This window comes from Ailuropoda melanoleuca, chromosome 4, assembly GCF_002007445.2.
Source record: "Ailuropoda melanoleuca isolate Jingjing chromosome 4, ASM200744v2, whole genome shotgun sequence".
Taxonomy (NCBI): Eukaryota; Metazoa; Chordata; class Mammalia; order Carnivora; family Ursidae; genus Ailuropoda; species Ailuropoda melanoleuca.
The window spans coordinates 107,735,040-107,750,831 of NC_048221.1; the positions used below are offsets into that span (position 1 = coordinate 107,735,040).

General features: G+C 42.8%; 1 protein-coding gene across 3 annotated transcripts in view; it reads right to left on the reverse strand.

The window, feature by feature from the left end:
* Positions 1 to 5,362: 5,362 nt before the first annotated feature.
* TTL (tubulin tyrosine ligase) overlaps positions 5,363 to 15,792 on the reverse strand; it is a 32,616-nt gene continuing 22,186 nt past the window's right edge. For 2 of the 3 annotated variants that reach the window (XM_034659518.1, XM_034659520.1), the window contains exons 6-7: positions 11,516 to 11,659; positions 5,363 to 8,909 (exon numbers count right to left, since the gene is read on the reverse strand). In XM_034659518.1, the coding sequence (XP_034515409.1) occupies positions 8,795 to 8,909; positions 11,516 to 11,659 (259 nt within the window). In that variant the 3' untranslated portion in view covers positions 5,363 to 8,794. Of the gene's footprint in view, positions 8,910 to 8,933; positions 9,198 to 11,515; positions 11,660 to 15,792 lie in introns of those variants that run through there. The other variant, XM_034659519.1, reaches the window with a different exon arrangement.

The window sequence follows — 15,792 nt, forward strand, 5'->3', positions numbered from 1 at the left end:
CCCCTGTTGTTTTTTTTTTTAAAGATTTTATTTATTTATTTGAGAGAAGGAGAGTGAGAGAGAGCATGAGAGCAGGGTGTGGTGCAGAGGGAGAAGAAGACTCCCCACTAAGCAGGGAGCCCCACGTTGGATTTGATCCCAGGAGTTTGGGATAATGACCTGAGCTGAAGGCACGCGCTTAACGGACTGAGCCACCCAGGCGCCATTTTTACATTTTTAACATTTGGTAGAATTTACCAGTGAAGGTATTTGATCCTGGGTTTTTCTCTATGAAAAGATTTTTAATTATTAATTCAATCTACTTTTTACGTCTGTTCAGATTTTCTGTATCTTCTTGAGTCAGGTTGGTCAGTTTTGTGTCTTTCTAGGAATGTGCCCATTTCATGTAGGTTATCTAATTTGTTGGCATAAAATTATTCATAGGATTCCCCTAGAATCCTTTTTATTTGTAGTAATGTCTCCTCTTTTGTTCCTTATTTTAGTAATTTCAGTTCTTTATTTTTTTTCTTGGTCAGTCTAGCTAAAGTTTTGTCAATTTTGTTGATCTTTTTGAAGCACCAACTTTTGGTCTTGTTGCTTTTCTCTTGTTTTTCTATTCTCTATTTCATTTATTTCTACCCTAATCATTATTATTGGTTTGTATTTACTTGGATTTAGGTTACTCTTCTTCTAATTTCTTAAGGTAGAAGGTTAGGTTATTGATTTGAGGTACTTTTTAAATGTAGTCATTAAAAAGTATAAATCTCCCTTTAGGCATGACTTTAGCTGCATTCCATAAGTTTTTTTTCCCCATTTTCATTTACCTCAAAGTGCTTTTTAATTTTCCCTGTTATTTCTTTTTTTGATCCATTGGTTATTTAGGACTGTTTTTAATTCCCACATTTGTGATTTTTCCCACATTTCTCTCCAAAATTTCTCTTTTGATTTAAATGATTTTTTAAATGATTAAATGATTAATTAAATGATTAAATGATTGAACGATTTTTTAAAATAATTTAATTTTAATTTTTTAAAGTAATATCTATATCCAAAGTAGAGCTTGAACCCATGACCCTGATATCAAGAGTCACACTCTCCACCAACTGAGCCAGCTAGGGCCCCTGGTTTCAATAATTTTTAATTTACTGAGGCATTAAGGTCTACCATATGGTTTATTCCAGAGAATGTTCCATGTGTACTTGAGAAGAATTAATTTTGCTTTTGTTGGGTGGAGTTAGCTATACTTGTTAGATCAGTTTACGGTGTTTTCTATGTCCTTGGTGATCTTCTGACTAGTTGTTCAGTTAGTGAAGATGGGACCAAAAATTCCAACTATTGTTTAATTGTCTATTTCTCTCTTCAGTTCTTCATGTACCTTGGGTTCTGTTGCTAGGTGCATATGTTTATAACTGTTATATCTGCCTGATGGATTGAGCTTTTTACCATTATAAATGTCCTTCATTGCCTATAGTAACATTTTTCTTCTTCTTCTTCTTCTTCTTCTTTTCTTTCTTCTTCTTCCGCTTCCTCTTCTTCTTCTTCTTCTTTTTTTAGAGAGAGAGAGTACACATGTGAGCCAGAGGCCGGGGGGAGGAGTCGCAAAGGGAGAAAGAGAGAATCTTAGGCAGGCTCCACACCCAGCACAAAGCCTGATGTGGGGCTCGATATCACAACCCCGAGATCATGACCTGAGCTGAAATCAAGAATTAGACATTTAACTGACTGAACCACTCAGGTGCCCCCCATTTTTTTTTCTCTTAAAGCTTATTTTGTCTAATATTAGTATGACCACTCAAGGTCTCTGAGCTACTATTTCCATGATACATATTTTCCATATTTTTACTTTTACCTATTTGTGTCTTTGGATCTAACATATGTCCTTTGTAGATGGCATAAATTTGGGTTATGGTTTTTTTTTTTTTGCCAGTCTCTGCTTTTTTGGTTGTAGTATTTAATTCATTTATATTTAATGAAATTACTGATAAGGTAGGATTTATGTCTGTCATTTTGCTATTTGTTGCTATATTTCTATATGCTTTCTATCTTCTCCAGTTTTTTAAATTACTACCCTGTTTTTTGTTAAAGATATATTCTACTGTAACATTTTAGTTTCCTTGTCTCTTTTACTATGTAAAGTTATTATCTTAGTATGGATCTTTTTAAGTTTATCCCACTTAGAGTTCATGGATTTCTTGGATGCATTTTATTTATTTATTTTTTAATTTTTATTTTTTTTTTAAAGATTTTATTTATTTATTTGACAGAGATAGAGACAGCCAGCGAGAGAGGGAACACAAGCAGGGAGAGTGGGAGAGGAAGAAGCAGGCTCACAGCAGAGGAGCCTGGTGGGGCTCGATCCCGTAACACCGGGATCACGCCCTGAGCCGAAGGCAGACGCTTAACCGCTGTGCCACCCAGGCGCCCCTATCTTGGATGCATTTTAATGTTATTCATCAAAGTGGGAAAGATTTTGGCCACAATTTCTTCCAATATGATTGCTGCCTCTTTCTTTCCTCTCTTCTAGGACTCCTGTTGTGTATATGTTGGCATACATATATATTTCTGGAGCACTGTTCATTTTTCTTCATTTTTTTTTTCTTTTTTTTAAGATTTTGAGAGAGAGAGAGAGAGCATGAGCGGGGGCTGGGGGGTGGAGTGCAGCAGAGGGAGAAGGAGAAGCCATTTCCTCGCTGAGCAGGGAGCCTGACATGGGGCTCGATCCCAAGACCCAGAGATCATGACCTGAGCCAAAGGCAAACACCCAACTGACTGAGCCACCCAGGCACCCCTCTTCATTCTTTTTTATTTTCTCGGATGATCTCAATTGATTTCAGATTTGATTCCTCCTTTTGCCAGCTTGAAACTGCTTTTGAACACCTCTAGTGAATTTTTCATTTGCATTATAATACTTTTTAAAGCCAAAATTCCTACTTGGTTCAATTTTAAAAACAATTTATATCTCTTTAATGATATTCTCTCTCTGGGGACACATCATTCTCATCATTCTTTTAGTTCTTTAAACATTTTAAATAGCTGAATTAAAGTCTTTGTGTAATAAGACCAATGCCTGGATTTCCTCAGGGATGGTTTCTACTGATTGCCTTTTCCCTTCATGGGCCATACTTTCTTTTTTCTTTGCATATCTCATAATTTGTGTTGAAAATTGGAAAAATTTAATAATACATGGGGCAACTTTGGAAACCAGATACTCTATCTTCTCCAGGGTTTATTGTTGTTGATGATTATTTAGAGTTTCCTGAAATAATTCTGTAAAGCCTATATTCTTTGATGTGTGTGGCCACTGAAGTCTCTGCTGTTAGCTTAGTGGTCAACTAATGATTGAACAGATTTCCTTAAACACTTGGACCAGTAAGTCTCCCAGTTTTTTCCAAGGGGTTGTGTGTGCGTGTGTTTGTGCGTGTGTTGGACATGCCAGGAAGGCTTGTGTAGATCCTCCTGGTCATACAGAGGTAAAAACAGGGAATTCAGGGTGGCTCAGTCTGTTAAGTATCTGACTCTTGTTCTCAGTTCAGGTCTCGATCTCAGGGTTGTGAGTTCAAGCCCTGTGCTGGGCTCCATGCTGGGCATGGAGCCTACTTAAAAAAAAAAAAAAAGAAAAAGAAAAAAGCTGTGGGAATTCACCTCTCCTCAGGCATGCACACAGCCCTATACATGTGTGTGGCCTTCTATGTTCTTCAGAAACGTTTCAAAACTTCCAATGGATATCTCATTTCCCATCTTTTCCTAAGTTTTTTGGTCAGTTTGTTTGTTCCAACTCATAGCCATTTCAGGAAGCTGAGGTGTTAAATAATTGCTGCTGATTATTTTTAACAAACTCACCTAGGGAAAAGGTTGTTCACACTGTGACACTTTGAGAAATATCAAAGACAAGCCCTGAGAGGAGGACTTACATGCAACTGCCAGACAGGTCAAGTGACAATTCACTAGGAATGGGGCTTTTTGGAGGAGCTCCAACTCCACTCTGTACCCTCCAATTGTTGCTAGACTCCTGGGTCTCACCAGGATTGTGGGGCTTTTCATTTCCAAGGCTATCATGGAGCTAGGAAAAGGGGGATGAAAATAGTGTGAATTAAAACATCACAAAACTTGCTGTTCTTACCAAGTGGAACCATTTTTCTTTAATAAACGTTTCTGGATGGTTGCAAGCCTTTGGTTAACTTCTAGACAGTTTTTGCCAGTGTTCCCATCACTTCCATGGAGAGAGGATTTTCAGAGGTTTTACCCTGCTATTCTCACTGATGTCCTCTCTTGTGAATTTTGAAAAGGAATTTTGCTTGCAGCAATCAAGCAGTGCCAAGTGTCCCCTGGGACAGGGGCTCATTTTCCTTTGCCCTTAGGGCTGCTTTGGGGGATACATCTTTAAAATACCACTGAGCCTCTGCGGCTATGGGATAACTTCAGGTTCTTTAAGAAGGGATAGCTACTGACAGCAAGCAGGACCAGAAGTGGGACCAGCCTCTAAGAGAAGTCCTCCAAAGGCTTTGAACCTGTCCACTCTCGGGATCCTAAGTAGTTTCCTGCTTGGGTCCATGTCTGCTTCTCCCTGCACCCTGCCCATGCAATCTACACTGAGTCTGGTAGGTGTGTGCCATATCATATCAGAAACCTGTCTGGAGTGCTTAAGCCAGGGTTTCCAATTGTGGAAGGCCTCATCTCTGTGCCAGAAGTATGTTTATGGGGTGAAAGCAGCCATACATGGGAAAGAAGTCCAAAGCATTCAGCCTCATCGCACAGGAAGTTACAAGTTAACTACAATTTACATAAATGATATTAAATGTCTGAGGTGTGTGAGACTTATAGGTACTTATATACGTGGCCTTAGTGAACTCTTAGGACTTCATGGCCTTCTGGGTGATTGTAGAATCATTTCAGAAGCTCCTCAACCCCCTCCCCATGTTTGAAACACACATAATGCTTTCTCATAACCATGGGTCCCACCTGACCATCTATCTGTATCATGATTCAGATAATACACAAGACATGTAAGAGATGGACTGGATTTTGGCAGCTGAAATTATTTCAATGCTTCACCTTAGAGGAGCTCTTTACAGTCTCAAAGGATAATCTGTTGGCTTATGTATTGAGTAACATGCTACGTCAGCAAACAATAGCCACATCTGGCTTGTGTTTGTATGGCTTATGAACTAAGTTTGTTTGTTGTTGTTTTAGGAGTTGGTTAAAAAGAAGAAGAACATGCAACAAAGAACCTGTTTGGTTTGCAAAGCCTAGAACATTTACGAATCCGACCCTTTCCAGAAAAAGTCTGCCTACCTGATTAACAGAATCATGGATCCAAATAACCAGTGATATCCTAGGACAGTCAACCACCATGATAAGATGATAGAACCAAAGGGCACAAAAACACTTGAAATATTACTTTAATGCTCTGGGCATTTTAAACATTCATAAAATCACCTTATTTCAGAAGTCATTTTCTCTTAGGTACAGATTCTGTGTCCAGGTCAGAGACAAGTGTATCACTGAATTTTCTCCACAGCACCCACGTGCTGCGGGGGACCTACTCTGGCCCCTGGTCTTCTCCAGCAGAGTCCCCCCAACACCCACAACAGGGCTGGATCCACACCTGCTTGACACAACCTTGGTTGTCAATGAAAACATGCTGTGTAGCTTTGCTGCTGCTTGCAGGTTCTGCGGATTCCATACATTTCCGACACTACCAGATATTCCAAGTCTGGGATAATTATCCTGAGGCGCTAGTGAAACAGCAGGTCAGCCGGTAAGCGTGCCAGCACCTGCTCCATTGTATCATACAGACACTGAGGCACTTCAATGTTCTGGGTAAAATCGAGTTTATAATTACCACAGGCATTAAGAGGGAGGGAAGGGGCTTTTCTCTCAATAATTAATACCCTTAACACATATTTAGCAGATTTATAAATTCCTGTCTGTTTACATTTGTTGTCACAGCTTCACAAACTGTTTAAGGAAAGGAAAGCATGTCTGAGTTCACAAATGCTGGGACAAGAAGCAGAAAGAGAACATGCTTTGACAGCAGTTGCTTGTATCATGAATACGTAGGTCAACACATTGACCAACAACATGGTCATTCTTAAAGAAATGCCTGTCCTTCCAAAAGGAACTTTTTAAAAAAGTCCTAGGCCTTATTTGATTATTCTAAGGTAACAATGTGTTTGTCCTTCCTTCTCAAGCAGTGGTTCAAGGCATCTCAAAGCACACTGATGCCTGAGGTTCTGATTTAATTGGTCAGAGGTGGGAGAGAAAGGCAGGCTGTAGAAATGAACATTTTTAAAAAGCTTCCCAAGTGATTCCAGCATATAGTCAGCACTGAGGACCTTGGTCCCACAGGTTCTTGAGTCTTCCTAATCTCACCTGTCCTCACTAAAAGTCCTTGAGGTAGTCCCCAGGTCAGGCAACTATCTGTTCCATGAGATAAGACACTAAGGCACAGAGAGGATCACAGGTTCATCTCACACTGTGCGGCCAAATGACACTGCCAAGATTGGAATTAACATCTCCAAATAAAGAACACCCCCTCCCCCAGCTACTGGTGACACGTACGCATACTGCACGTATAAAGACTAACTGAGGAGCAAGGCATGACCATCTGTGCCAAGGGTATCATGGAAGGGTATGGAACAGTTCTGAGCCAACCATCCCACCCGATCAAAAATAAATGCATAAAATAGATACGTATTTGAAACCATGTGAGGAGTGAAGCAGAACTTTCTTTTTAAAGCCTTACTTCCCTCACATATATGCCAATGATTCAGGTTTCTTAGAAGATCCGTCAAGATCCATGGACTTGCAACGTCTAAATTCTTAGCTCTGTCAGTGTAAGAGATGGAAAACTCTCAAATGTCCCTTTAATTTAGGTCCAAAAGATCATTACAAATCTACGTTCACGTGTGGTAGCACAACAAAAACCTCCATGCTTTCCCTGTCACCAGTCCAGAGAGACTTCCCAAGGACTCAGTACCTTGCACTTTCTAGATGGGTGTGCACCTTGTCATAATCTGCTCAAAGTCCCCGAGCGCTAATCCAGCAGTGCTGGGCTTCCACGATTGACTTTCACTGCTGACTGTTTTATTTTGCTCTGGATGCAAACTTCATTATCTGTATTCTGGGTAACCAGAATATTTTGTAATTCCAAATTCACAGAAGAGCCAAACCAGTTGGGCCTTTCTCCTTCACCCCGACATAATGCCACCACACCCTACACCCACTGCTGCATCTATCAAATACTCCTTGTTCCTTTCTTCACCATAAGCTCCCACATCCCCTCATACTTCAGGAGGCATTGCTCTTTTCTCTTTTTAGAAAAGTCTCCCTGACTGCAGAACTGTCGTCTGGTGCCACACAGAAACAGTAATGAAGCACACATATACACAAAGGAAGAACACAGCACATACTGGACAGGAGGCCTGCTGTGGTTCCCAGTACATTCTAAGAAGGACCTGTTCATTCAGCTCACGTCGGAACACAAGAAGCATCTTGCTCTTCCCACTGCCAGTGATGTAGCCTCCTGAAAAATCTAAAGAATATTTGAGCCAGTAAGTGGAAAACTGCACCTAACAGGACATATTTGTTGACTTATACAATGCTGTGTGGAGCTCTGAAACCACGTCTTTCCCATTTTAGGAGACTCCCCCATTCAGGCCAGACATACACTCATTTTAGCCCCATGCCCTGGTGTAAAGAGGCACAAGCAGGCAGAGAATCCTCCCTGGAACAAAACCCGCCCTTCCAGCTCCTGCAGAAGGTGCTTGGAGGGCAAGAAAATGGAGGAGAGCTACCTGTGTCTGGGGGAGTGCCACCTGGTGGTGGTGGTGGGGTGTGTGTGCGTGGAATTCTACTTCTGCCCCCTAGGGGGGTTTTTACAAAAGTTAAAACAACAACAACAAAAAAAAACGAACAAAAGGGAACTTTGCAAAAGGGCATGTAGAATTCTGGTTAAAACAAAGGTAACTGAGACTCATCATATTTCAAAGACCCACACACCCAACTACTAAGTAAAGCAAGATATCGTGTTTTTTTTCTCTCTCATGCTTATTTGATGCTTACGGGTTTGCAGCAAACTTGCTGCTTGGTTTCTAAAACATGCACAGAGCAGATCGAGAGCAGCATTTGCTGTTTTGGTGCCCAGCCCACACCAATCCTGACAGGTAGTCTACTGACCAAACGCCACCAGGAACATGATGAGGAAAGCCCCCTTCGCTGTGAGGTGATGCCCAGCACGAAACCAAGGACTGTTGGTGCAGGCTCGTCCAGACTTTCACGGGCAGGGTGCTGTGGAGAGGGATGGGCAGGGAACACACTGGCAACCTCGAGATGCTATAACACCCAATCCCTTTCCCGACGGAAGGGTTGCAGCTGGGCATAGAGCTAAGGCACTAAGGCTGCAGCAGGTGGAAAGACACCAACCAACGGTCCCACAGTCTCAACTCCCAGGGAGGAGAGGCGCTGCTCCCAATGCTGCCTTAGGATAAACACTGGATTTTTTTAAAGGATGAGAACATAAAATAATCAAATCCCTATCTTTTCCCCTTAGAAGAATATTTCGCTCTCCCCTCAGAGAAATTTGCTTCAGTTTTCACGTCTCAATAGCAGTGCTGAGAGCGCCGCCTGGGAACCCCTGAGCCACCACTCTTTGGGGAAGTTGCCTTTTCTTCTTGTGTTCTCCCTTCCATCACGGCTTTGCCGGTTGCCTGTCCTTCTCCAGTTCTGGCTTGGTACAGAGCAGTCCTGACATTTCCCCGTCCCCTGGAGCAGGAGCTCGCGCTTCCTCCGAGGCAGCTCTGAGCCCCTCCCCCGGTCACAGCTTGATGAAGGCAGCCGGCTGGATGTGCTGCAGCTCCACGTCGGGGGGTGGGAAGACACTGGATATGGCTAAGTCCACGATGCCCTGGCACAGTTCTGCATAAAGCTTCCTGAAACGTGTTTTAAAGAATATCACTGGAGATGTTCATCAAAGTGCACATGAAAGGTCAATGTTTTTTTCACCAGGACCTGTCCTAGATGTTCCATCTCATGACCGAATTTATAAAACTGGTTTCCATGGCACATACAAATGCTGCACAAAGATCAAGCATCCCCTTCACAAATATTTCTGGAAGGTCTCAGGTGAATAGACAAATAACTCCTGCTCATACTGGCAGGGAAGACGGGCAATTTCAATAGAGCATCAGAACCACCTTGCCTGTCCGTGGTGGGTATACCTGGAGGGAAAGCACCTTCTCAGTGTGGCTGAGGAGACTTTAGGAAAAGCTCTCCAGGGGTGACAAACAAGCTGAGACCTGAGGAATGAGTGAAGTCAGACAGTGGATGACAGGGCGGAGAAGAGGATGGAGAGGAGAGAGAGACCCAGAGAGACAGAAGAAGTGGGGAAGAGGGAAGGGAGGAGGAGAGAGCGTGCGTGTTGGGGGAGGGGGGGAAGAGGGGCCGTGCCAATGGAAGGAGTAGTGCACACTGAGAGTGGATTTTACTGGGGCAAGAGCAGAAGACGAGAACCCCGTTAGAAGGCTCTCTGCAAAAGCCTCCACGGTGATGGAGGGCGACCTGTGGGAGAGCGAGGGCAGTGGGGGGGGGGACAGCAGAGGACCGCCAAGGCTGGAGACGGAGCTGACAAGGTCCCAACACACAGAACCTGAGGGTAAAGGAAAGAAGGAGGCTGGATCTTGGTCAGGATTCCAGCTTAGATTCTGTGGGGAGGGGAGGTGGACGTTCATGGAGATGAGCGAGTCTGGGGCAGGGGTGCCTCTCAGACATCCACAGACATCCTTGCAGGATGCTGGGCGGGCAGATGCAGACACTGGTCTGGAACTCTGGGCTGTTGAATAAGATCATGTTCAGAAAAAGCGTAGTGGAGAGAGAAGACAAACTCCCAGGGCTGAGGCACTGACTGGGGTCCGCTGATGAGGAGCGAGAGGCCAATCTTGCCCACACCTCCTCAGCCAAACCTTCCCAGTACGGAGTGTGCCTGAAGCCACAACAGAAGAGCATCTCAGCAAGGTGTGAGCAGCTGCCTCAAATGCTGCTGGGAGGTCCAGGATGTCCGCACAGGAAGGGGCCACTGGACTTGGCAATATGGATTTGGCTGGGGACCCTCAAAGAACAATTTCTATGGGATGGAGGGGGTGGCATCCAGCCCAGAATGGACCACAGCATGGATGAGGATGGAGAAAGAGGAGACAGCTTGAGCAGACACTGCTTTCCAGAGGTTTGGCTGTGACAGGAGCAGGGAGGGGGAGTCACCAGAGCAGGATGTGGCCTCAAGGGAGGGCTCTTTTTCAACAGCTGGGGAAATCTGCTACATATGCACATGCTGATGGGAACCATATCCCAAAGAGGGAGAGAGGTGAGAGAGGGTGACACTGTGACTGAGGAAGGCAAGGGGACAGGGGACAGGAGGGGGGTCGATAGGGCACAGAGCACAAGGGAGGACTGAACCTTTATTGGAAGGACGGGGAAAACAGGCACGCTACTGTGGGTCTGGTGAAGGGAAGACGTGAGCCATCCTGCTCACCTCTCCTCCCCCCTTCCAGCTCAGCTCCAAACAGCGCCTCTCAACTGCAGCCCTTTGCTCAATGATATTACCTTTAACACCCTTTATCAAGGATAAAGCATGTCCCAGTTTGTAATCTATATTTGTCTGGTCCTCTGTCATGCCCACAGTCTCCCTAAGGACAGGGCTGTGTCTCTGCTCATGACTGTGACCCCCATACCGGGGCGTGGCGGTTGGGGGTACGAACGAGTACTGGTTAGCTGAAGGGACTGCCGAATGAGACGAATCACACCAGCCATGTCACAGCCACTGAGCAAGTGGCAAAAGCCTGGCTGCTACTTGTGTGTTAATGCTGCCCCTTGTGGGTCCAGGACTTTCTCCTGAACCTGTGGAAGACCACCTCAGTTCCTCCAAGACGCAGACATGGGGAACCACGAAGGGGTCTTGACCTGATGAAACTGCATCTTTAGAAGAACCAGCAGCATTTGAGGATCACGTCCCGCTGACTTCCCCTTACTTCTAAGGCCTCCATGAGGCTTCCAGGGGCATATTCTGCTCAGCTGTGCATCTCCCACAGAACCTGGCATGGGCTATGGTCCCACTGGATGCTATGTCCCCCTTCTGAAGGCTCTCTCCTCCTCTCCGTGGTATGTGTGACACTCTTCTCTTACACCCCCCGTCTAGCTCCACTGTGTCTACCGGGCCTTCTCAGAACACAGGACCCCATTCCCTGAACTGGTCACACAAGAGGGTCTCCTCTGACAGTTGTTAGCTTTGTTTGAAACTCCCATAGCAACCACCATCCACGTGAGCACAGACTACTGCTCAACACACATGGCAGAACTGGGTAGGACTGACTCAGCAGAGCCCCCTGCTAGCCAGGGTCCTGCCAAAGGACATCCTCCCTAACAGCAGTTAAATGGTCTATGCCTGAACACTCCGGTGAGGAGACTCACCACCTTGCCAAGACAGGCTATTCCAACTGTGCAACCAACTTCCCATTTCTTAAAACACAGTGGTGTTCAGGCTTACTGAGCACAAGCCGGGGCGCCGTTGACCTCAATGAGCCAGACCTTCAGCTCCTCGTCCACCATGAAGTCAAAGCCAAAGAGCTGGAAGCTCTGGTAAGGGAGGTGCTTGGTGCTGATGGCAGGCTCCACGCTCATGAGGCAGCTTCTGCGGAGCAAATAGGGAGAGCTCACTGAGAATGGGTTGGCTGAGGAAGAAGGAACATGGAAGACGTGCTTGGATGATTTTATATCAAAAGTGATGATAAAAAATCCACTTGGACTTAATTCTCTCTTTTATTTATTTTATTTCACTTTATTTTTTAAAGATTTTATTTTGAAGTAATCTCTACGCCCAATGTAGGGCTCAAACTCACAACCCAGAGGTCAATAGTTGCACACTCCACCAACTGAGCCAGCCAGGTGCCACAATTGTCTTTTAATTACTAACAGATTATTCAAGACAATACTACTTATCAAGCTATTTGTTAGAAAACTCTGCAAATACTCATCTTCTTACAGGTAGGGGCTGTTTTCCTAGCACAGCACTAAGTCGCCACAGCCCCTGGAAAGGTGGATTCCTCCAACAGGAGACTGCCGCCATGTTTGTTTGTAACAAATAAAACACTCCCATGCATTGTTGCCATGTAAAAGAAATGGACTACCATTTGGTGGTGAAGAGCAGAATTTGCAGTGAAGTTGGCCTTATTCATTATTTTAATTGGCTCCAGTTTTAATGCCAAATTATTACTAATTAAAAGATTTACATATTAAAATACAAAACAGAATTACTATTAACATCAACTATTGTTCAAAAAAATTGGGGAAAAAAAACACAAAAAAGTTGAACATGAACCTCAGAAACATACTGAGTTAATACATGTGATCTAAGGTCAGGGCCTAAGGCCAGAATCTTGGACAAGTTTTTTAACCTCTCTTAGCCAAGCTTTGATTTCTTTATCCATAAAGAAGAGGTAAAAATAATTCCTAGTCCTAGTGCTGGGATGGTTCAATGAGATAATTACGTAAAGAACTTACAAAGGCGCCTGGGTGGCTCAGTAAGTTAAGCGTCTGCTTTCCACTTAGGTCGTGATCCCAGGGTCCTGGGATTGAGCCCGTGTCGGGCTCCCTGCCCAGTGAGAAGTCAGCTTCTTCCTCTCCTTCTGCCCCTCACCGCCCCGTTCCCCCTTGTGTTCTCTCCCTGTCAAATAAACAAAATCTCTCTAAAAAAATAAATAAAAATCTTACTAATAATAAATCACTGTTTTCTAGAATAACCATCCCAGAAAACCTATGTCATTTGTGTTTTATGCAGATCTTCCCTGACTTTTTCCCTCAACTTAATGTTGGGGCAAAATATCTATTTTAGTAATATGTTATGATGACTCTAAGATTACCAGAAATAGCTTTCCTCCTACACAACTGTATGTTTAGAAGGAAAAATGAAGGAACTGGCTTTCATATGACTAACTCCAAGATGTATCCACACAGGTACGTTTTGACTCATGACTTTAAAGAACTGAGACCTCTCTGAACTTGGAGCCAGAGTCTTGCTCCCTCAACCTCCCTCCACCACTACATTCCCCCACCCCAGCCCAAGCATCAACTTACTTTTTTTTCCCCCCCAAAAAAGGAAAATATTTCTATGCACATGTTTAAACCTTTAAAAGTAATTTTGGGCAGTTAGCCATTTAAGACTCAACTGGAATGAAAATTTCTTCTCTCTTTCATCTTTAACCTGCCCTGGTAAGCCACATATTACTTTTTTTCCCTATAGCTTTATCTCTACTCCATACCTTCTTCAGTATTATAATTAAGAAAACTTTTACATTTAATAGAGGCTCATGGTTAAAAAAAGAAGAAGAGAAAGCCCCAACAAAATGAAAGAAACACATAAAGGAAAAACTGAGAGCCACAAGCAAATCGAAATTAAATATTATTTTTTTATCTGCTAGAAGCTCAAGATTAATAATTCACTTTAAAGAATTTGTTCTCATCACCAGAGACTTTATACAGCATATCTTTTTTCAGCAGGAGTGGGAAGGTAGGGGGAGGCTAACTGCAGGGGGAAAAAAACCCATGAGAGCTGTTAGGGGCATTTATAGCACCAAAGTAGCAACACTCTCTGAACTGTACAGAACATGGAGGGAGGGGGGAAGGTAACAAATATCCAATAAATCTTTGCCTAAAACAGGAAATCTTTCTTCAGCATACTTGACTTATCTGGCATCAGAATTCTAAGCACCTACAATCTGTGAAGAATCGGGACTCAAATTATTCTTAACGTCAGAATACATTAAGAAGGGGCTCCTGGGTGGCACAGTGGTTAAGCGTCTGCCTTCCGCTCAGGGCGTGATCCCGGCCATTATGGGATCGAGCCCCACATCAGGCTCCTCTGCTGAGAGCCTGCTTCTTCCTCTCCCACTCCCCCTGCTTGTGTTCCCTCTCTCGCTGGCTATCTCTGTCGAGTAAATAAATAAAATCTTTAAAAAAAAAAAAAAGAATACATTAAGGAAAAAGTCTCAGTCATTGTGATAAGGTGGTAATAACAGAAGAGATAACAGACCAACAGAACAGTATGGAGATCCCTAACATAAATGGCCACCTGATTTATAACAAAAGCTCACCAAAATGCAGTGGGAAAAGGCCAGTCTTATGCACAAATGGTCCTGGGTCAACGGGATACCCCATAGAAAAACATGAAACTTGACACATAACAATTCAGGTAGATTACAGGTCTAAAATGTGAAAGATAAAGACCAAGATGTCCATCAACTACAGAAGGGATAAACCCTGTAATAATCACACAATGAAATATTACACAGCAGTATAAAGGGTAAATTACTGCTACATGCAACATAGCATAGCTACAATTGTGAAAAAAGTTGAACGTGAAATAGGAAATAGAGTATAATTCCATTTACATAAAATGTAAGAATAAACAAAAGGAACCTATGATGATAAAAGTCAGAAGAGTGGCTATCTGTGGCATGAAGTATATATTTTGAGGAAGTCCAAGGGAGTATTTGGGGGTGCTGGAAATGTTTTTTTTTTTTTTTTTTTTTTTTTTTTAATTTTTTTTTTTTTTTTTTTTAAGATTTTATTTATTTATTCGACAGAGATAGAGACAGCCAGCGAGAGAGGGAACACAAGCAGGGGGAGTGGGAGAGGAAGAAGCAGGCTCATAGCTGAGGAGCCTGACGTGGGGCTCGATCCCATAACGCCGGGATCACGCCCTGAGCCGAAGGCAGACGCTTAACCGCTGTGCCACCCAGGCGCCCCTGGAAATGTTTTATATCCTGATTTGTGTTATGATCAGCTGAGTTATGCATAATTAAAAGTTCACTACACTGTACACTTACAATTTGTGGACTTTACCATATGCATGTTACACCTCAATTTAAAAAAAAATCTCTATTGGACTATAATAAATGAATAACACTAAAAAAATATTTCCAGGCATATTAAGAAACAGGATCAAGAGGAAAAAAAAAACAGACGACAGAAACAAGACCTATAAAAGTCAGGGGTTGGCTAACTTTTTCTACAAAGGACCAGACAGTAACTATTTTAGGTTTTGAAGGCTACACATGGTCTCTGTTACATATTCTTCTATTTCTAAAAAACTTTTTAAAAATGTAGAAACTGTTTTTAGCTCGTGGCATATATGAAAACAAGCTTTAGGTTGGATTTGGCCCATAGAACATCGTTTGCTAACCTCTACCACAGGCAATTCAGATTTCAGACTAATCAAATAGAGATGTTAAAGAATTACCATTAACATGTTCAAGATATTGTAAGACAAGTGGGAGATTTCACAAAAGAACTACAATCTAAAAAGAGTCAAATGGAAATTCTAGAACTTAAAGTACAATACCTGATATCAAGAACTCAACAGATGAGTTCAACAACAAATTTTAATGGCTTTTTCCTTTTTAAACAGGTTTTAACTGCTGAAGAGAGAGATCAAATGATACACATAGCAGAAATGGGAGACAGTGAAAAGGACTGGCATTCATGTAATTAGAATCCCAGAGAGAAGAATGGGACTAAAGCCATAATGAAAAGATAGGGGCCATGAATTCCCAAAACAAATAAAAGACCTGAAGCCACAGATTCAAGACGCACTCTAACACCTATGTAATTGAAGCCAGAAGATAAAGGTAAGCCATCTTCAAAGTGCTTAAAAAAAAAGGAAAAAAAAAAAAGATTCTGCTGATCTAGAAATCTGTTTCCAAAGCAAGTGTCTTTTTTTTTTTTTTTAAGATTTTATTTACTTACTTGAGAGAGAGGAAAGAGAGC